We start from the raw sequence: 23,593 nt of genomic DNA, 5'->3' as shown, positions 1-23,593 counted from the left end.
TCTTTTCCTGAGGTAGAAGCTCCTAATGACAGAAAGAATGGTAATTAGAGTGGATGAGAGGTGAAGCCTGTTGAAGATGTCTTACAAGAAAAGGAAAAGAATAGTCATGGGTAATACTTGAGACTTTATACTTTGAGCTGTTTTTTTTTTTTTAAACACCCTAATGTTCTTTTGTGATTGTGACTTTTGAGAAGGAATTTACTTTTTTAATTTACTTATTTTTTAAAAATGTTTTTAATATTAAAATATTACAATCATTATTATTATTATTTTAAAGCATGCCTCCAAAAACTTCTTGTAGAATACATATATACACTCTTATATCACAATAGAAATACAGTGTATTTTTAATATTTTTTCAATGGCATCTTTTTTACGATTTCATTCATAATTCATAATACAATGACACACCTTTTTTGTTTTTAAATGAATAATATTTATTGATTTATTTATTTATGGGTTTTTGGGCTACTCAATTCCAGACAAAACAAGGGAAATTATATAATAATTGTATTTTATTTATTTATTGTTTTATTTACCTTAAACATTTGAAACACTAAAGACCACTGTATTGTACAAATTAGAAAACGTTATACTGAGCTGAACTTTATTGTTTTCAAATATGTACATTTCAGATGCTGGATTGAGGTCTTTCTTGTCAGCCTATTAATACGATGGGAACATGACCAAAATATGATAAACCCAGGTAACCCTGCTGATCTACAAACTTTGGCCGCTTTTCTCTTCTCATAAACTGTGAAATAGTCAGATTTTTGCAGGTATGAACTGCACAATATTTTAGAAAGGGAGTCCGTGTAAATAAAAGGATAAAAGCAGTCCTTGAATGAAGTGGGGCTACAGCCAAGTGAAATATGCTCCCAATTACTGCGATGGCTGTAGAGGCCTAATAAAGTGAACGTCTCTACAAGACGCTGCACTATAATGGAGCTGGGCTAATTTGCTTTGACTGATGAATTTTCGTCTCCCGTCGCGCTGGGTTGAATAATTATCAAATTTATCACAAGACATAGCAACTCATTAAGGATTAGCGAGCTTTCATTAGAGTGATGTTGTTCGAGGGCCGTGGTTGTTCTGATCAGCATAATTATGGGCCCTACAGAGGGAGGGCCAGGCAATGTGTCTTTGTGTGTGTGGTCAAGAGGACATGAAAAAGCTACACCTATACAACAGTGTATGGCTCATAAAAAAATATCTCACCAAGATGATTATTTTATTTATCTCTGATCCCCTTGGGTAGCCCTGCATGTGATCAGTTTTTTTTATGAGCTTGTTGTACACTTTAAAAAAACTTTGTAATTTTAACATAAAATGGATGTAAAAATGCAACAGAAAAAAATAAATAAACAAACTGTTAATTATAAGTTTCCTTACTATATGTGACCCGTGCTGGCAAAATGATTCAGAACACACAGGGGCTAATTTTGAGCTATAGGCAAAAAAAAAAAGTGAAAAATGTCGATTTTATTTGAATTTGAGGTTTTCACAAAAATGAAGCCCTTGTCTACTGATCCCAATGCTCCAAATAGTAATTAAACATCTAAAATTATCTTTATTTGTACATTTTCTGAGAGGAGTACCTTTTCTCCGCTCGCTTCTCACGCTCACTCTCATCCAAAGCATGTGCATAAAGGCTTTTGACAGCGCACGATCCCAATAAATATATACACATTCACAGAATTACAGTTTTTAAGTATTCACGCAAACATAATCTGTTATGTCTTAACCCTTGTGTTGTGTTCGGATTCCTGTCACACTTGTGGTGTTCTGGGTCAAAAATGACCCAGCCTCAAAAAATTGCTTATAAATCACTCATTTTGCTATATTATCACCAAAAATTGGGTTCAATCTTTTTGGGTTCAATCAACTTGTTTTCTTTCATTTAGGACTAGTTTTGTGTTTCTATTTGCTTCTGATTAATCGTAGGCCTCATTTATCTGAGATTAGGTACCTCGTTTTTTGAGGGAAAAAATATTTTTTTATGAATAATTTTCACAATGTTAAACAAAAAAATTATACAAATTTGCACTGTATATCTCACTATTGTACTTTAATGTTTAATCATGAAGTTTGCTTTTAAATGCTTTTATTTTGTACCAAATTGCAAAAAGTGACACTTGTGGTGTTTCTGGTCAAAAATGACCCGGCCTCAAAAAATTGCTTATACATTTCTCATAATGTTATATTATCACCAAATATTGGATTCAATCTTTTTGTCAACTTGTTTTCTTTCATTTAGGACTAGTTTTGTGTTTCTGTGTGCATCTGATTAATCGTAGCCTCATTTATCTGAAAGTAGGTACCTCATTTTTTTGAGTGAAATAAGCATTTTTTATTAATAATTTGCACAATATGAGATAAAAAAAAAATTATGAAAATTTGCACTGTTTATCACACTAGTGTGCTTTAATGTTTAATCAGGAAGTTTGTTTTGAAAGGCTTTTATTTTGTAAACAATTGCACAAAGTCACACTTCTGAAATGGTCGGCCATTGAAAGTGAATGGGAAAGAATGAAAGTAAGAGAAACGACTAGTGTTCAGGACCTGTAAGACCTTCGGAACACAAATTAAGATATTTTGGATGAAATCCGAGAGCTCTCTGACCCTCTATTGACAGCAACACAACTGCAATGTTCCCAGAAACGTAGCAATTTAGAATTTCTGGCAATCACAGCTGCTATTTTTTTAAACTGTAATTTAACTCAACATATATTTAATAGATATTATGGTAAATAGAAATGTGTTGTAGATGTGAGAAAATGTAAATTTAGATTTACCTCATGTCAAATTTAGTTCTCAAAACGGCAATGGTACTCTTGTCAATCAAACTTTTGTATACACATACCATGTCCTAGCAAAATACACAGTATAGCTTTTATGCACACCATTTAAAACAAGGAAAATATGTTAGATCTGTGGCCCAGAATTGGGCTACTTTAACACTGTTGCCGTGGGTTGTTTTTCATGTCCGCGACTCCACGGGTTGAAGCGACCTCAATAATGTGATATTTAGCCCCTGAAATGCAAATTTTTCCAAGGGAACCCCACTAAGAAACGTGTATTTTACCTCCGGGAACACAATTTTTACCAGGGCACCCCCCTCGAAACGTGGTTGAGCAGCAGTTGGGTGGGTTTTGTTGTGAAAACGTGGCAACCCTGCTGTGGCCTAGCAGTTAGCAACACTTGTTAAGCTGTTGTGCTCATATGGGAGTTTGAGTCTCGGGCCCCAGCATTTCCTGTCTGTGCAAAAAAAAAAAAAAAAGGCTAAAATTGAAACCCACACACACACTACATTACAAATCACCCATACCTATGTGTTTCTCCATTACATCAGCTACCAGTGACTGGAAATTAAGACACAGTGGGCATCTTACAGCCAGTTTCCCAGATATGATTGTATAATAGTTTTAGTCTAATCTACTAAATGTGTTGTGAGTAGCCAATTATCCAATTGCATGGATGAGGACACAGTTTTATCATTGTTTACAACAATGTAATTACAAAAAAGCTTTGGCAAATAAATGAAAGAGATAAACATATTAGGACCTCTAATTGCATTTAAATGACATGCATAATGTATAAATGTTCGCCAAAGATGGAGAGCTGAATTCTTGATGAAGTTTCCCAAACGTTTAGCTACACAAATGCTCCCCAATTAATTCTGCTGGGTCTGTTTCTCAAGTCCATGCGCTATTTGTTAAGGAATTATCGATTTGTATTTAATTAAGCTCACTTACTTGCTCGCTGCTGACACAAGATTGATCAAAGCAGTCAATAACAGCATATTAAAGAAATGACTTTGAGATTTTGTTCTCCATCTTTTTGAGCGTATAGAGCAACCAATCTGTCTTGAAATATGCAATTCAATATTTCTCAGTGTCACGCCACCCATCTAGCTGCTGCAAGCATGTTACACTCACCTGGGTAAAGTACACATAATGGAAAACAGAGAAGGGTTAGCAACATATCCTCACATAGATGATATGAGAGCAAAGACCTCAGGCACCGTTGAATTCACGTTTGAAAAACCTTTTCTAGCCAGTTGACTTTTCATTTCATTTGGCCATAGATCAGCCCTCAATGAAGGGCAGTTTGCTGATTGGGAACTCAATGCTGCAATGCTGAATTCACTGAAAAGTATCAATGTTCAGCCACTACCCTCCAACATTTTATAAAAGGCATTTGTATTTACCAATCAATAATCCATTATCTCTGTATTAATGCAAGGCCTTGACACGAACACGGCTATATTGTAACAGCCGCATGTGTGGGAATGTTGTCTTAGAATGGGAATAACACAGAGTTTTGTCCTATTCCAGTTCCTGTTTCATATCTAAATCATATCATGTTGTGTTTTATGGATCTAAAATGTCTTAAAGGCCTTTTCAGCCTTTTCACATTGCTGCTTGATAGAGAGCCTCTCGGTTTAACAGCATAATAATGTAATATCATGAGGGGTGAATTTCTTATTTGAAATGAAGCATCACGGTGAATACTCTATATCTCTTACAGGCTTCAGTTGGTTTCCCCCAGAGGACACAAACTTCATTATGAGCTCTTTCTCTCCCTCTGTGTGGTATCAATACTTTATACCATCACTTACTCTCTCTTGCTGCTGTTTAAACAGTGCTGTTCCTCTATTCTATTTGTGCTGTTTGTAATCACAACATAGATGCGGAGGATTCGCGATAGGACATCAGGAGATCAGAAACAAGGGCTTGGTGTTGCTCTTTTCCATGGGATCCCCTAAGCACCCCCTCCTCATTATTGTGTGTGACTATCATATTGCAAAAGGAGAAGAGAAAGAAGTATTTTTTCTTGGCCATTTGTGAAAAGCTCATTAAAACAGCTCAAGAACAAACAAAGCTTTTCCTCTGAGGCCCCCATTCAGACTCATCCCATAATTTCCCACTAGTTTTAATAGTTGAGATAAATTAATTATTCCTTCGTGGAAAATACATTCTTTGCCATCTTTGGCTCATTGTTCTTGTTGGAGAGAATTGAGCCCAATCCTGTGAGAAATAGAGTTGCCTTTCCTGCAGGGAAATCAAACTGCTCGCTGCAATCAGCCAGGACCAGCGACAATTAAACCATTAGTATCTGGTATAGGAGACTCTTTACACAATGTACATCTTACTAATGAATCCAGAGGCAACTCATAATTACACAGTTTTGTCTCGTAAAGATTAGCTGCCCACTGAAACTCAGTAGAACATCACATACATTTCACTTCTTGCTCCTTCCTGCTGGGACGTTGAATGAAGACAGTTTTCAGAGTGACAAATGAAAATCAATTGGAAACTATTATGATATAATTAAAAAAATTTAAAAAGCGCAGAGCGGTCATTTGCTTAAATTATTAAATGTGTTAATTTCATGACAGAAAACAATAACACATTGCCTTTACACTGCGAGTTACTGTGCACTTGTAAGTAAATATTAAATAAATTTAGTCTCGCTGAGATGAATAGGCCTTTTGACAGAAAAAAAGGCTGTTAGGTGGTTTCAGGTTCTTTAATTGTGAAATGACAGATTAATCAGTTCTATGCAGGAACATGAGCAATTGCCGTAGCAAACAATTAATCTCTGGGTATCCGTGCCCATGAAAATACACAAACAGCCATTTCTCTTATATGCCTTAGTTGAAAAGGATTTTTTTCATGATAAATCTGTGGATGTTGGTGAATTCAGGAAAACTGTAGTAAATAGAATATCTCTTTTGTGTTTTAAAATGTTATGACACATTATTTTCAGAATTTATTCCGGTTTTGTGCATCAAGTCTCAGTACGAGAGAAAATCTATTAGATGTACCAACAAAATCTATTATTGTAGTTCTTCTTTCTACCGGTGGATGGCGCCACTGTAATAAGGAACATAAGCGTGCCTTGGATCTGAATTTTTACCTTGTCCATGAAACCAAATGAACTTTCAGTAGTATAGTCAGTAGTATAGTTTTTGCACTATAGTAAATACAGAAGGTTATTATTATTATTAGGCTATTAGTAGTAGTAGTAGTAGTAGTACTACAAATCATCCTGCACTGTTCCCCAACCAGCTGCTTGACTCAAAATGTCTCTCTTTGCACATGTACAGTATTTGTGAAGCATTCGTATAGTTTGTATTTTTTATCTTCTATTTTTTAGTTTGTATAGGGTAAATACTTATATATCCTATACTTATAGTTAAATCTGTCAGTAGGTTAGTTGTGTATAGGTTTATAGTGTTTTTTACTTCATTGTTGTATGTCTGTATTTATGTAGCACCGTGGTCCTGTGAGGCACGACATCTCGTTCCACTGTATGTCCCCACATGCAGCGGAATGACAATAAAGCTCAACTTGACTTGACTTGATTATTTTCATATGGAAAAACTTTTTACTGAAACTTTTTAAAGAATTATACTGAATGCTGCTTACTTGAAAACATCTTGTGCCATTTCCGTATGTCAATAATTCCATGGTCCCCCCTTTTTTATTGATATTTTCCCCTATACACAGCCTTGATATTCCTCCTGTATGTCTGCTGTTATGATAACAAAAAACCACATGCTTGTTTTCAAACTTTTATTAACAGAACCAAGCATTGTCAGTATATTAAAACATAAATAAGTTAGTCTTTCCCTGTAACATGAGACAACAAAATATGCAAAACAAAACTGTTTTGTAGCAACTAGAGAAGATCTCTAGATGTAGAATTTGTTTCTGCAGACATTCTTCACAACTTAAACTGCTTACACTCAAATAACTAGCAGTTTAAAGATACTTTTTTTCTCCAAAGTGGGAAATATGACGCACATGTATTGCTAGCAGATTTTGCGTTTTAATGGTGTTATTATTTTATATAACAATTTCTTTGTAGTAATAAAGGCATTTAGTGGTCTTTTGAAAGTTTACTGAGGCCCCCTAGTGGGTCCCGGCCCTCCCGATTCAGAACCACTGCCCTATCCAACCTCAAAAAGCAGAAAGAGCCTACTCAACCACAATCTTTCCTCCTTTGAACAGTGTGTGTCTAAGTCAATCTGGCCTTCCTCTGATTGGCTGGATTTGTCATTCCGCTTGAATGGAGTGCGTCGTGATTGGCCGCAGCCTGATTGACGTCATCCTGTGAGAGGAGGTTTACTCTGGGCTTTTTTCTGTCACTGACACATGTAGAGCACAAGCGACAAGCAACGGCGAGACATCAGCGCAGAGGACAGTTACAAACAGAGGCGCTCGCTTCATCTATGGAAATTACAGAAGACATTCCCCAACCCTCGTTTAACAAAACCGCAGCCGATCTTTCCAGTGATAACCAGAACATCTGAAAAGGTGAAGGCAACAGTGGAAATACAATCTGAAAACTCCATTTGCTTCACTCCTTCGCAGCAGTGAGAAGTACTCATGCACGCGCTCCGTCTTTGAGTTTGTTGGACTGTGCGCGTTATTTTTATTGTCTACCGACAAAACAGACTGCTATACATTTTTCATTATCCATTCAGCCATTGCATTTCAAATAGGTGAGTACATTTCACAACAACACTTTTTATTTTATGCATAATAGTACTTTAATATCGCGAGAGGGAGACACATTTGTGACGGATCGACACAAAAAAATGTTCCAGATTAGTGAGATGCAAGCATAGAGATGTTTTTAGAAGTTTTTATTGTAAATGTGATTTGTGTTGCATGTCACGGGCGTAACAAATAACGTAATAACTAGAGATCGTAATGTAACGTTAGTTTATTGGACAAGAGCGTTGCGCTTGTGTGTTTACTCACGTTTAGATTGAAGCTCGATGGAAATGACAGGCGTTTTGTGTTTATAATATCAAAATAGTGTAGCAGAAGGGCTCGCATGCGGCACAGATGATCAACAAACCATAGCATAAGTGCTATTATTTATGTATCTTTTGCTGTGCGTTGTAGTAGGAGCAGCTGTATTTAGGCTCCAGGACTGCGATCTGTATTACTGGCCATGGGCTGCTGATCTGTTTTATATTTCTGCACATCCCCTCGCTTAAATTGCCTGTCCGTGTAATTACTTGAGTTTGCCCATTTGACTTAAAAGCCACCCCCTCCCTCTCTTCAAATCTCCCCTCTTCCCTCTTACTGGGAATGAAACTTGACGATGGTCCGATCTTATTTATCTGGGGGAGTCACTTTCGGTCTCTGATTCATCTCCCTTTAGATTTAATCAGCACTAAGGTATTGCTTGTCCCTAAGAGCCTCCACTAATGGGGTTACTGAATGCCTCTCTCTCTCAGTGCAATGTTTTCTACCCCCCCACCTCTCTCTTCTCCTCTAAATTACCTTTCAACAAAGATTTGGCTTACAGCCTTCCACGAATATATCTTAAATTTTAATCTTTCCCACTTCGGTCCAGCAGTCCTCCTTATGAAACCTGGGAAAGATTAAAATTTCAGATGTATTAGTGGAAGGATGGAGCAGAAGTGCACGCATGCGGTATTGATGGATCAACAGAGCAAAGTACAGAACAGCAATCATAAATGAGGGTTCGTGGTTAATGTGATTTCTGTCAGAAGCAGATATTTCTGTGGGCCTGCATTAACTGATTCTCGCATATGCTGAATGATCCAGCATACCGGGGGTAATTTCACGCGGCAGTGACCAGTCCCCAAAGCGAATGCTGCTGAATGTTCTTCATGATGTTGGCTGGAAATCCGTCATCTGATAACCTTAGTGAAAGCGAGTGGAATATGTCGACCTCTGAATGGTTCATACAACTCCAAGGTTCCCCAATTAACTGCCCCAGTTCTGGCCACAGTTGCACTTGGGTTTCTCTTTCTCTTTCTCATGTTAACATCATGAAGGTAGAGGTAAATGTAGTTTAAAAGCAATGTAGACAACCTAACAAAAGCCAGCACCTCTTTAATTGTTCCAGTGACTCAAATGTTATCAGCGAACAGACATTTATCACAAATGGACCAAAGGAGTTGACTTCAGCACTTAGATAAAGATCAAGGACAGCCTGCCACTTAAAACAATTCTCAGACTTGCTTGCAGGCATTATATGCATTTCAATTATTTCAAAAGAGCTTTTAGGAAGCGTGCCTCTGAAAACATTCGATGTTTTGGGTCACTGTTCAGGCTCCAGGTGTTTTAGATATTGCAAGGACAAAACTTCTGTCAGAACTTCAGGAAACTCAAGTGTGCTGACTTTGCAAGATAGGGAGTATTGCAATGCTGATGGTATTTGAATACTTTTAGGGACACTGTTCTTTTTTTGTTTATTTTATATGTGCAGTTTATAGTTAAATAATTAATTTTTTGAAGGGGCTTTCCAAAGAATGTTAAGCAAAAAAAAAAAAATCAAAAAAATTGACTAGCAGTTCTAACAGCGTATCCCGGGTGTCCCTTTATGTTTCTGCAGACACAATGGTGAACCCTGGAGGAAGTGCCCAGCCCCCACCTGTTGGAGCAGGATCTCTGTCGTGGAAGCGCTGCGCGGGATGTGGGGGAAAGATCGCCGACCGTTTTCTCCTGTATGCCATGGACAGCTATTGGCACAGCCGCTGTCTGAAATGTTCCTGCTGCCAGGCCCAGCTCGGAGAGATCGGCACATCCTGCTACACCAAGAGTGGCATGATCCTATGTAGAAACGACTACATCAGGTTAGCTGCATTGATTAATTTGAAAGTTACAATCACAACCATATTCACATGTTGAATGTCTTTTTGTGTTTGTAAAGGCATTCTTTAAAGTTCCTTCAGATTTCTGCTGCACTTGTGAAATTCATTTTAAAAGGGATCTTCTTCAGTAATGTGTTTTGAGGATAGTGTAGTTTTGCTCAGCTCCTTTTTCATGGTCTTTGAAGCCAAACTTCAGATAGTTCATACATCTGGACATTATGACAGTCCAAAGACCACATGAAATGACATTAGGCATATAATGATTAGATGAAGTGATGGTTGTCAAGAAAAAAAAAAAGATATTAAGGAAAAAGTTACAAGCCATCAAGCTTCTCACGGAGTGGAGCATTTTTTCCATTGAGAACATGTGTCTCAGATTGTGCCGTCAGCGGCCCTCGTTAAAGCGCGCTGGTTAAACCCTCAATGGGACACTCTTAAAAAAGAGGTCAAGCCACTGACATGTTGACAGAGCAGAAGACGAAGGAGATTCTTTCTCCAGAACATCTGCAAGTCTGTGGCTCTTGCCATATTTCATCCTTAAGCAAAAGGAGCCGCGCTGCTAGAACCGTGTGTGTGTTTTCTTTACGAGATGCTAGAAAACTCGATTGGTAAGGCAGAGCTGACCTTCGACTCTGCAGAGTTTTCACATCCTCACCAGCATGTTTTGTTTATCCCAAAGAGACTATTTAATTAGCAAAAATACCCTTTTTAAATATTTATGCAAGTAAGTCTGACACCCAAAGCAGTGGCGGGGTGACGGCACGGCAGTCTCACTCAGCTGATGTGGATGGCCTGATTTGACAGGCTGATCCTTCAACGCCTTGACCTCAGCAAGGGCAAACAGAAAGCCCTCCAGAACTTCTTGCATTGAGAAGTTTGCAGTCTTCTTGGATTATTTTTCTGATTTTGAGGAATGGAAATACACTGTGTGAGCGTCACTGATAATGGAATGCCTATATTTTTCTAATTAAAACAGGCAGAGCAATTTAAAAGTTAATTCATAAAATGAAGTATCCATGATATATTCAGCTATTCCTGCTGGAAAAGAGTGTTTTTTGGCAGAAGTGCAGTCATTAGTGAGTATTTACCTTGGCATGTGCTTCGCCCTGGATAATTCAGCGAAGCCTCGCACTGACACTGCTGCTGGCAGGCTGGAACAACAGGTGTCAACCAGAGCAAACCTGAGACGACCAGTCCAAATGTGAAGAGTGCCTTCACTCTTTCCACTCCACCTGATCTGAAGGGATCAAGTCCACAAGACTGGCCTCTAGAATTGGGCCTGCGAGCCTAATTAAAACAAGCGGGGAGGGAAAAGTAGCTACACCTTTCTCCTTGTAATGAGAGCGTGTCGGGCGGGAGAACGGAGCTAAAACAGCTCGCGCGAGCCTGTGATCTGAGGAGAGATAGGAGAGAGGGGAAAAATAACATCTGACAGTGAGTCCACACAATTAAAAGCTTTAATTAGAGTCCCCCTCCATTTTCCTTTAGTCCTGATGGGTTTTATCTAATGAGATCTAGTGCCTGGCTCCTATCCGCTTCCAATGACGTGTCCGAAATGAATGAGAGCCACATTGCAAACAAAACATTTAATTAACCAAATTGGCTTTTGAGAGAGCGGGAGAGCAGGGGAGAAAGAGAGTGAGAGAGAGAAGAGGGGATTATTGCGAAGGCCAGTCCCCTTAGGGGATTTTAAAGGGGCCTCCCTTATTTTTGTAATGGATTATTAAATTGCCCTTGCTGTGTAAATAATGAAGTTACATATCCAGAATTATATTAATACCACTGATGTAAAAAGGCTTAGTGATTGATTGGGATGGCGCAAGCGAAAACGCATCCCATTTTCCCTAATGGCAGATGAGGGGAAATGACATGGGATGATAGGCTTCTGATACCACTCAGCTCGAGGCCACCAGCGCCGAGCACAAGGGCAACCGCCGCGAGTTGTAGATTTCAGCAGTTTTAGCCCCAGAGAAGCAGGAGGGACTCATTGGAAATCATGTTGTCCCTAAGCCATCGCTGATATTTGTGTGAGCCGAGAGAGAGAGAGGGAATTAATTTGGGGAGAGAGCAATCATGTGACCATTAGGTCGGGGGGGGGACTGTCCTTTTAATTGAATAGAGCCAGGTAATTAAATGGCACTTTTCCAATAGAACGTGCTAGGTAAATCTAATAGTTGGTTATTTAATATCACTTTGAAGTCTGCCCACTCAAGCACTATGACAGCACGGGAGCATGTGAACTATTAAGCCAGGAAATACTTGGATCTCAGAAATTAATTAAATCGCATGCAATTTAGGGGAAACGTTTATCTTGATTTGTCATAACAGAATTAATTCAAGGCCTTCAATCCACTTGGGACTAGATCTGTTACTCTGAATTAACCGAGTGTCATTTGGCTGCTTTCAGCCCCCTCCGCCCGCTCGCTTGCCTGCCCACCCGCCCGCCGCTCTCTTTGCTGTGAAATCTCCCCCTACTCTTCCATTCCACCCCACCCACCTTCTCTCTCTCTCTCTCGCTCTCTCTCTCCCTCTCTCTCCCTAATGTAACATTGCCATTATGCAAAGCCCTGCTTAAGTATCAATATGGCCCGGTGCTTTTAAGGTGCTTTGGCTGCTAATGTTGAGAGGCATTTTTATAATGGACTGTGTTGCAGAAATCATTGTTGTACCAACTTACATCACTCCACTCAAAAGGTTCCGCTTAAGAGGCCGAGCTTCTGCCAGATGGCCCAAAACAGCCCTGCTAGGTTGTATTTTACCTCACAGTCGGTATCCAAATTAAATCCTCTAGACATTGCCTATGGAGCACAGACAGATTTCTTGTCTTGGTTTCGTAATGAAAGACAGCCGTAGATTGTAGCCCCTCTTTATTCCGCCCGTTCCGAGATGGAGAAAGTCAATAAATCAGCATTCCACTGTGTTTCTGCTGACAAAATCCTCCTCCTCTGATTGATCAAGGGGCAGAATACCTAGAAAGTGAGAAAACAACAAAGGAGAGGGCTGAATTTGAGGAGAAGGAAGCCAAAACTGGTGGTGTCATTGCAATTAAAGAGTCCCTTGGCCTTAATTATGGTGACCCGTGATATCGCTCCTCTACGCTCCCCTCATCAGCACAGAAGTTCAATGGCGAGAGACACCATTAGAGGTGAGGAGCAGACTGATAGCAACTTAATTGAGCACCTAAAGCCTTCAGGCCTTTAAATCAAATGCTATCAGCAGCCATCCCCTGCTCAAATAATTAACCTGCTACGCTACGTATAGAGAGGCAAGAAAATAAAAAGGTTGCCTGGAGATTCTTCACGCTTTTCCTCTGAAAGACACAGGGACAATTAAAAGGGGAGCGCACTCTGAGCCCGGATGCCAAATAATGTGCACTTGTAAGCGAATTTAGGTGTGAGCGCTCGGGGATTGTCGAATCAAGCGCACGTCGTGGTGAGGCAGATTGCTTTCTCAAGGCCGGGGGAAGATGTCATTTTACAGGTGAATCAAACTGGAGCGTATAAAGACCTTCCCCCCTGACATTTGCCTAGCATGACTGGCCCATCGACGCCATTGAAGCCGCGCTGTTGTCACAAGCCTACAGCTAATTACGTTTGAAATTGAGTTTTGATTGAGCTGCCCCAATCGATGCCACAGCCAAATTTGTTTTCCCCTCCCCCCCGCCTCACCCTGCAGCTGCCGCTGCTGAAGAGAAACTCTAAAGATTTGCTCGCTCGTCGTGTAGCTCCCTCTATAAACGCCACACGTGTATGCAAAACGTCGCAGGTGACAGCTGTTTATATGTCGGAACGCAAACGTTTACGTGCATGCCGTGATGTTATATCGGGATCCGCACAATGTGCATTTATCATTTTACGAGTTGAAAGTATCTTCGGGGACGAAATCATCCGTGAACTCTTGAGTTAATCTGCAACTGTGTACACGAGGAACACACTGTGACACCCAATGTTTCTTTCATCCCTTTCCTCTCTATCCTTTTGTGGTCGTTCCCCATTTCCCTCCCTCTCTCCTTCTAACGGTCTCTTTCTTTCTTGCTTCCTTCCTCATATTTCCCTCTCTCCCTCTCCCTCTCTCTCTCTCTCTGGAGCTTGTCAGATGCTGTGGTCTTATTTGATTGCATAGGAAAAGTGCAGTGATAGAGCAAACAGCCAGTGAGATATGATGACAAATGGGTCCAGATCCCAGTAAATTACTTTCTGCTCAAATCGAAATTTCATTCAGTTTGTTGCTCGGCAAGATGAAGTAATCTAAATTGTGGACTCAGAAGGCAGATAGAAAGGAAGCAGGAGCAAGCATTTCATTATCAAGAGACTGAGAGAGAGGGAGAGAGAGGGAAGGTTAGAGACGAAAGAGATGAGCAGAAGCAAATCTAAAGTGTTGACACCATGATTGAAAAGGTTAACCCATGCACATTATATATCAACCCGGGTAGCCGAGGGTTTCTAATGGAAAGGCGGCAGTGACTGAGCACTCGCTTGAGTCCTAATGGCAAAAGCGCTATGTCTCTGCCTAGATGTACAATCAAATATTCTTAGGCCCTGATTGCTTATGTTCTAGGTTATTATTAGGTTGCAAAAAATGAACATCAAAGGTAATACTTAGTCCCAGTGGCAGAGGCTTTTGGAGGACAGGATGCAGGATTTTTTCATTTGGTTTGCCGATATTACTATGATTTTATTTTTCCTACATCAGAATATTGAAGATTAATTTGTTCTGCATGTGTGCATTTGAGAGAGAGAGAGACTGTGAGAGGGAGAAAAGGAGGCCCGGGCACAGATTGAAATTACTTAACCTGCCCTTGCAAGGATTTCATTGTTACAGTAAAACAAGGCCAAACAGGTTAACAAACCTTTTTGATGCACATAGAAGTATTCATTAATTTACTGTTATTTACTCGCCCTCATGTTCTAAACCCAAACTTACTTTTACTTTCAAACGTGGAACACAAATGGAGAAGTTTTGAAAAATGTTAAGGCTGCACTCCATACAATGAGATTGGAGGGTGACCATGACTGTCAAGCTCCAGAAAGTGCAATAAAATACTACAAAGTATTGTAATATCAGTCCACATGCCCAATGCACTATATACACCACCTTTTAAAAGTTTAGACTAGGTCATTTTTTTTTTTGGGTGAAAGAAATTTATAATTTTATTAGGGGTGACCCCGAATAGTCGAAGATTCAATGCTTTGATAGGAGGAGCCTGATTCGACTACCAATCTCACAGTTGAATATTCGCAGAGGTGTTATGATCATACCATTTTGGCAATATGGGGGTGCTCAAATGTCTGATTTCACATAGAACTACCGGTTTTCTCCCAGTAAGTTAATATACAGCCTATTAAGATAATGCTGTAAATAAGATTCTGAAAAGAAAGAAACTTTTAATAAATATTTTTAATGTTATTTTTAATGTGAATAAATCCAACCACCCCTATAGATTTAAGTTTCACTTTCCATAATCTGTGACCGACAGAGAAACATCTTGGTGACAAGGATTTAAATCTTTAACAAGACTCAAATTGACACAGGCAGAGTGATAGTCTGGATTTTTTTGATCAGGTAGGGTACAAGTGATTTCAAAATATTTCAGACGGTTTATATCGTGTATAATATTTATCTCGTATAAGATGCATTTGGTTGAGTCAAGCGCTTCATTGTAGTTCTACGGTGATTATCTCTTCAACGCGCAGCGCCAGCAGGACAAACAACAATGCAGAATATTAATAACTATGACTGGGACTGTCATATACATAACATTATAATTGAGAACACTATTATAATAAAACGCTGTGAATTTTTAGAGTTTAGTTGTCGTGTTTCTGCATGTTGTTGCTTGAGGAACGCGTCCACAAAAGGAGTCATCTTCAGAGCACGCAGCTCAAAACAGAACATTAATAACTACAGTACTGTCATATACATAACGTTATAATGAGAGCACTGTTGTAAAAAAAAAAAGTTAGTGAATTCCTAGGGTTTCACTGATGTTTAATGTTAACTATCTTTTAATCAAAACATAAAACATTATTTTTGTATCTGTGAGGCGTCCGTTACACATTTTTCCTGTGTTAACCTCAGTAATTATGGCTGTTGTCAAATGTCTGACTTGACTCTTGGTCTTGTATTTTGCCCCCGCCCCCAAACATATGATTCAACTATCAGTCGACTATCAGCAAGATTCGAAAATTTTGATTCGACTTTGTAAATCCTTAGTTGGGAATACCCCTAACTTTTATTCAGTAAGGACACATTAAATTCATCAACATTTATATTGTTACAAAATATTTCTATTTCACATAAACGCTGTTCTTTTGAACTTGAAAATGTATTCCAGTTTCCACCAAAAATTGAAGCAGCAAGTTTTCAGATGTGGTAATCATAAGAAATGTTTCTTGAGCAGCAAATCAGTATATTAGAATCATTTTGAAGGATCATTTGACACTGAAGACTGGAGTAATGACTGCAGAAAATAGATCATGTCAATGAGGGAGATATTGGTCATGGTCACATAATTACCTTTATTTCCTCATTTGTACATCTTAATGAATAATTTAGTTTGTAGCTATTTTATAATTTTGTTCATGATATGTTCTGCCACTTTTTGCAGATGGTAATTTCTGTCATGCTGTAACATTCACAGTGTTTTGATTTAGGCTTTGCATAAGACAGATTCAGTTCTCACACATTATCTCTTATTTTGACAATACTAACATGTGTCTGTTTCTTTTCACAGGTTATTTGGGAACAGTGGGGCGTGCAGTGCGTGTGGTCAGTCCATCCCAGCCAGTGAACTGGTTATGAGGGCACAGGGAAACGTGTACCATCTCAAGGTAACCTTTAATCTTCAAGCTGCTCTAGAATTAAATGCTTCATTGCACTACAGAATCCTTTCACACTCCATGGAGTCTGCTTTTCAATGATTGTTTGATGGGGTTCTCTATAAAAATAGCCTATTATTGATACCACATTCAGTACCAAAAATATTGTGTGTAAATTTTAGTCAGTCTTTTAATCTGTGTTAAATGCCCTTGTAGAATCCCTGTAGGAAATAATGATTTAACTTGTCCAGAGATTGATCAGATGGGATGTAATGTGCTGAGAAGTTTGGGTAATGGAGTCCTTTTCATTGTCTCCTGCAGTGTTTCACATGTTCTACCTGCCGGAACCGGCTGGTCCCTGGTGACAGGTTTCACTACATCAACGGCAGCTTGTTCTGCGAACACGACAGACCCACAGCACTCATCAATGGCCATTTGAGTTCACTGCAGACTAACCCTCTACTGCCTGACCAGAAAGTGAGAGCCTCTATCTGTCTGCTATCAAAACTTCACACTTAAAATCCTCTGCTATAGGTTCAGGATCACTTTGTATTATTGTTTTAGCCAAACACACTCTATCAAAATATTGCTTTAAATTTCTGTTTTATTTAGATTGTAAAATAACTGTATATCTAATTCCTTGCTCCTAACCCATAGTAAGGTCTAGAGGACAAGTGTAATTCATCCTGGCTTGAAGCCAGTATATCACAATTAATGTTAACTTGCTGAAATGAGATCACTACTATCGCAAGCTTTTTAGTTACAGGATGGGTAAGGACGGTGAAAAATATTTCCTTCTTCCAAATCCTGATACATTCTCTTTCAGTACTGATTATGTATAGTACATTTTCTATCCATAAGATTCTAAAACGGGATACTCTGAATATGTTGGCACTAGAGGTCTTCAAGCCCGTCGGGACCCGGCTCATTTAGCTTCTCTGCTTTAATTGTGCCCATATACGCGCAGAGCAAACATGGCGACTGTATGAAATACTGGTATTATAAATATTACACATCGCCTACGCAACGCATATTCGCATACATTAGCATACAGGTGACAGTTGACGATGCAGAGCATAAGGGAGAATTTGGAGCGTTGTTACTAAAAGTTCCCAATTCTTCGGGAAAAGCTGCATTTTGGATCATCCATGCATTTGATGATGATCCTGACTTGCCGTCTCCTCATTGGATGCACCTTTAGAGGTTTTCAGAAGGACTCCTGCTCAAAACCGAAACTGCTTTTTTTTTGCTTTATTTTAAAAAAAGCATGTTTTGTTGATATTTTGAGTGCACAAAAATAAAAGTAGACCATTTGCAGTTCTGAACAATGTAGACTATTACTCTTACCTTTATGAGCAAAAATGACGTGTATTTTGAAATGTTTCCAATGCAAGTGATGCTCCAAATGTTTTTCTAAATTAACTTAATAAAATAACGAAACGAAATACAATCACTTTGCCATTTCATACAAAACTGAAGTATTTTAATAGCTGAAACGGTAGTATAAGCTGTTTTGGGAGAAGGGAGAAAAAAAAGATGGGCTCGGGTCGGTAATTCTGATAAGCTGTCAGACACGGGCCGGGCTAGGACCTGAGCGTCTCAGGCCAGGGCTAGGGCCTAAATTTTAGGCCCGTTGAGGGCTCTAATTGGCACCCACTTTGCTCAACAACAAAAGGTGTGTTTTCATTTCTTAATCTGGTTTGGTTTTAAGGTTTTTTTTAAAGGTTTTTTAGTTTTTTTTACAAAAAAGCTAGCTGGCGTCAAGGATTCTGTCTCATTTTCATCTGTTTTCACCGCCACAGTTCTGTCTGACTATTTGCTCCTCCGACGTTGCACAGCAAGCTTTAAATAAACAAAACCAGATGCCAAGCAGGCAAATTATTTACCTAATTCCCCTTCTCGCCTTTGGGACCGTCTGCAATAAGACTTCACTGTGTAGTCAGCCACCAGCCGATTGTATCACTTGGCAGCACTGAAAATAACAGCTCAGTGACACGTAATCAGTATTGATATGGAGACAAGGGGGATGTGAGAGCATATACGAGAGAGATCGGACAGTATTCGAGTTTCCTAGTGAACATTTATTTCACCTTCAATGGAAAAAAAATAGTTCGAGGAGAGATGTAGTGAGCGGGGAAACAGCTCCATTAAGCTTGGTGCTCTGTTAGAGGCCTTTTAAGGCATCGTCACTTTTACAAATTAGCTCCAAGAGCATGTTGCGTTTCAAATTGAAAGCCTTTGCATTATCAAGCTTAATTTTAAATGTCTGTTTAAGCCCCCATCCTTCCATTCCTCCTTCTTACTCTCCCCTGCTCTCGCTCGGCGGCTGCCTCTGTGTAAATATGAGGCCTCATTGTTTATTTATGTGTCGACATCAATTGTAGTGAAAACAGCTGAATTATTAATGCTAAAATGCAATCTGAATATTGGCCTCACTGCTTTAATTATAGCGGAGAGAGAGTTCTTAAATACACCCAGATGCCCCTCTTCACTAGCAGGAACAGAGCAGGTCCACGTGTCCTCAGGAGATGCTTAAACAGTCGTATTTTCGTAGATTCAAATTATTATTAGGGAACTTATTCTTAAAGAAACTATTTAATTTATGAGATTTTATGAGTTTTCTTTTCTCAAATTTTGAAGTTTGCTGTAATTCTCCTCTGAACCTTTAGAAATAAGCTGAAACAAGCCAGTACAGAAAGCAGCAAGAGAGAGAGAGAGAGAGAACCGACTAAACGCTTCCCTAGACAGATAGGAGGCCTTGTCCGGCAGCCATTGTTTTTATTATGTGCAATTTCATGGTGACATAATTGGTGCTGTCCGTGTCCACGGCTGAGGACATTTGATGCTCATTTATTAAGTAGCTCCCCGGCTTCTACCTAATCTCTTTGTTCAGGACAGACAAATTACCTTTCTCATGCTGAGCCTGAACCCAGGGGATGCAAACCTTCACAGCCTCCGTCTCTTTAATTAGCCCTCCAATGTGGGGGGCTTGCAATTACTATTACAGTAGCCTGAAACCCCTTAGTAACTTGAGGTAAGATGGGAAAAGCAAATTGCCCCCCTAGAATGTTTAAAAAACAAAAGGAAGGAGAATGTTAGGGGGTAAAAAGTTTGCCGTGACTGTCTGTGAAAGCGGAACGCTGCGCTTGGATATTGGGATAATTGTCTCGGCTGCGCAAGAATTTAGCACCCTGGGGACTGTGGCACATCATTGTTAAAAATGAGACAAAAAGAGACTAACTTTACAATATGCACTTAAAATGCAGAGGAAATAGGGCGGCAGATGGATTTGAAAGCCTTACTGATCAATAAGTTAAGCAGGGGGCTTTAGCAGAGCTGGCGGTCTTTATTTGTCAATAGAAAATGTTAAGAGAACATGCTATTTTTATGACTCCCATTGAAATATGTTACTATATTATATGACTTTTTTATAAGAGAAGTTGTTAGAGTTACTACAACAGTTTTTTTTATTGTTTTTAAGAATTTCATTTTCAAAACTTGCTGATTGTAGTTTATAGCAAAACATTCATACTTCCAGTTACTTGAATACACCTTTTTAGAAGTTAAACATGATTAGGGTCTGTAATAAGATTAATTGATCTATTTCATGTATTGATAATTGTGGTGTGACCAGAGTGCAAAAAAAAAAAAATGAAACCATAGACAGAGCCAATAATTCTTAAAATATCAGATAATTAGACCTTTTCAAAACAGGGCAAATGAGAATATATTTTATTATATTTATAGTTGTAAAAAAAAAAACTTTTGGAAAATGTTATTAGTTTAGATTTGATAGTTACACACCGCATGACTCTTTCATTAAATGTGAATCAATGTTTTCAAAGCCATTTCATGATCATAATATAATCAACTTTTTATGTTTTAAAGTATATTTGTTAAAGATTTTTCATTTTTTCAACTTTGACTAAATTTCTCATCGACCAATTTACTGGTTGTAATTTTATTTTTCTGTTTAAGTGTGTCTAACCGCTTTCTCTCTTTGCCCTCCAGGTGTGTTAGAATGCCGGTGTTGCTCAAAGCAGGATGTGTGCCTTCATTTCAGCCCCTCGCTCATTGTCACCGAAGACCTTTTCGGATCGGACCCCACCCCAATCCTCTTCTCAAAGTTCCGCTACTCCAAACCAGAGCGCCAATCTCAGGCTTGAGCTCCACCTTGACCTGCAATAGCCAGAGCCCCCCTTTCCCATCCTTTACTCCAAACTCCTGAATCATGGATGGAAAATACCCATGAGGCCCTGGAGGGGGAATACTGAGGACTCTATGAACTGACCCAGGTGAGACCTCTGATTCTGAGGGACTCAAAGACTGACACAGAGAGAGACCAGCTGGAGGACGTTGTTTTTGTGTAAAAAAAAAATAAAAAATGCGACAGAAAGGGTGAAATTAAACTGACAAATGAAGCTGATCCACTGCAGCGATTTTTGAATCTGCTTTCATAACACGTTTGAAAATGTAGTGGGAGAATACTGACTTTCTTCTTTTTTCCTTTATATTTTTGTCCTACCTTGTCTATTCTCCTTTTCTTCACAACATGGTATCTTCTCTTTCTATATTTTAGATGTTGTAAAGGGAATGTGTTTCATTTCGGATGATATAAAAATCCTGAAGGCTGGGTTCAAAGAAGTATCTGTGGCTTTTTTGTGGAAATCAAATCATGAACACTCTTGGTGTATTTGTAAAACTACCATGTACAGTATGTATGCATGTAAATGTTTTTGTCCCATTGTGGCTACCGTACATACTACACACAGCAGCTAACCCTATTCCCGTTTCCCTCCAACCCGAAATCACGCAACAAACAAAAGATGAAGCTCATAGCTGTCAACCTATAAATGCAGAATGAGAGAGAATTCTATTTGTGATATTTTCAGAGACATTTGCTCCAATATGGTGTATTTAATTAATAAAAAATGAGATTAAAAACATCCCTTTTTTAATCCTATTGAAATCTATCACTGCATTTCTGTGTCACTTTGAAATTTGGCTGGAAGCTGAACTGAAAGTTTGTTTCTATGCTCAATGAAATAGGTGGATTATGTGTTTCATGCGCCATGAATTTACCTTGGGTTAGTCCTAAATCTCTTGCAGGTGTTCTTCTCTGAAATCACTCAATATGAATTATGTACAGTATCTGAAAGAACCAATTTTCCATCAGAAGACCAAAGGATTTGTATGATCTCAGTAATTCATCTTGTCGAGTTTCTCTTGAGAACAGGGCTCATTAGCAAAACTATGCTCTTTTTATGTACCTCCCTAAATGCGGTGCCATCTCTCTGTCCCTTAATTGTGTCTGTCCATGTTCTTATGCCATAATTATGAATGCAGATGACGGGGTGGCTAATTGAACATGGATAAACATGTATACTTTCTTCTCTTTTCATATGAACATGCTATTCATTCCACGGTCCTTGTGGCGGACAAGGACAGGGGGTGGAAATAACCCCTTTGAAGATTCAATTACCGCAGGGGGAGAGAAAGGTGTTGCAGCTTTTTGGGCCTGCACTGAATGGGCTATTTGCAGAACAAATCGGCGTTTGAAGCTGTTGCTCGACTTAATGGGTATGAAGAGGGCCTGATTTGCATTCCCAGAATGCTCGGCTATAATCCGCACTCAGTTGTCAGACAGGTGGACAGGGAGCATGGTGAAAATCTTTCATTATATCCATCATTTTTTTATAGCGTTTTATTACAGCCTGTGGTAAGGTCTAAAACTACATCTTTATTCAATTTTATGTAGCTCGTACACGCTTACGCGTTTTTGTTTTTTGGTAGTAATGCCATTTGGGTTCCCCAGAGCCCCTTTCAGTGAACAATTCTTAAATAATTCTTATATATCCGATTCTCGTTATTAACAAACAATTAACTACGACTTTTGCCTAAAAAAACTACTAATTTGCTGCTTATTAATATTTAGTAGTTGTTAAGTTTAGGTATTGGGTAGGATTAGGGATGTAGAATATGGTTATGCACAATATGTGCTTTATAAGTACTATAAATAGCTAATGTGTTAATAACAGGCATGCTAATAAGCAACTAAATAATAGTGAGAATTTGTCTATAAAAGTGTTACCAACGTTTCCATGGATATTAAAAGTTCAGTAACACTTTATTTTAGGGTCTCTTAACTAGTTGCTTATTAGCATGCATATTACTAAAATATTAGCCATTTTATTAGTACTAATTAAGCACATATTAATGCCTTATTCTACATCCCTAATCCTACCCAATACCTAAACTTAATACCTTACTAACTATTAATAAGCAGCAAATTCTGAATTTATTGAGGGCAAAGTCATAGTTAATAGTGAATAAGTGTTCCCTATTCTAAAGTGTTGCCAAAGGTTCTTCATTAAATCAAAGATGCCAATCAACTTTATTTTTAAGATTTTATTTGAGAAGATCTTGCTACAAAAATGGCTTTTATTCGTATACTTACTGACTTGAAATAAAAATGTGCATATTTTGGCAAAATATTCAACTGGGTGTTCATATACAGTACGTTCATGTTGAGAGACTCCCTCTGATTTTTCTTGCTACATGTCTGCCAATTTTCTGCCATCTGTTGCTCAAAACGTGTTGAGGGAGATGTTTAAGAACACCAGAGCTGCAGTGTAAGAGCACAAAACATCTCAATGCATCATGTTCAGTTATTATCTGGAAATACACTTTGAATGCCTTTATTAAAGCAACATGGAAAGTGTAGTCATAACAGGTGCAAGGGTTTGCCTTTTTTCTCAGCGCATCAGGAATTCAAATTACCCAGTCTAAATACACAGCCATATCCTAAGTGTTTTAGCAGAGTTTGCCTCAGCTGTAAAACTCAAGGAATGTCTTTTGGTCTCTTTTGTAGAGAGAATCGAACTAAAGTACATTTAAATAACTCCCAACAAAGTGATTTCAGAGGAAAATCATAGAGCTCCAAAGGCCTTTTTCTGTGTGAGTTGAAAAGACATGCGGTCCTGATGTGAAAGAGTAGCAGTTGTCTGCTGATCGGTACAAATACTCATCTAACCTTCAAGTTTAAAAGTGTCCTCTTAGTTATTTTTACCACGTGCTGCCGGTATAATGTGTAACGGATACAGGATCTCCAAAATACTTTTATGAGCAA

At 38.8% G+C, this 23,593-nt stretch overlaps 1 protein-coding gene across 1 annotated transcript; it reads left to right on the top strand.

Annotated features, from left to right (window-relative positions):
• The first annotated feature begins 7,155 nt into the window (after window positions 1–7,155).
• On the top strand, window positions 7,156–21,436 carry LOC306878950 (LIM domain transcription factor LMO4). Its single transcript, XM_079431577.1, has 5 exons — window positions 7,156–7,513; window positions 9,388–9,628; window positions 16,380–16,476; window positions 16,786–16,941; window positions 20,476–21,436. The coding sequence occupies exons 2-5, from the start codon at window positions 9,393–9,395 to the stop codon at window positions 20,482–20,484; spliced, it is 498 nt and encodes a 165-aa protein (XP_079287703.1). The 5' UTR covers window positions 7,156–7,513; window positions 9,388–9,392; the 3' UTR covers window positions 20,485–21,436.
• The last annotated feature ends 2,157 nt before the right edge of the window (window positions 21,437–23,593 follow it).

This window comes from Barbus barbus (genome assembly GCF_936440315.1).
Source record: "Barbus barbus genome assembly, chromosome: 13".
Classification (NCBI taxonomy): domain Eukaryota; kingdom Metazoa; phylum Chordata; class Actinopteri; order Cypriniformes; family Cyprinidae; genus Barbus; species Barbus barbus.
Note: the sequence above shows the minus strand (reverse complement) of the source record. Positions and strands in the feature narration are given on the sequence as shown.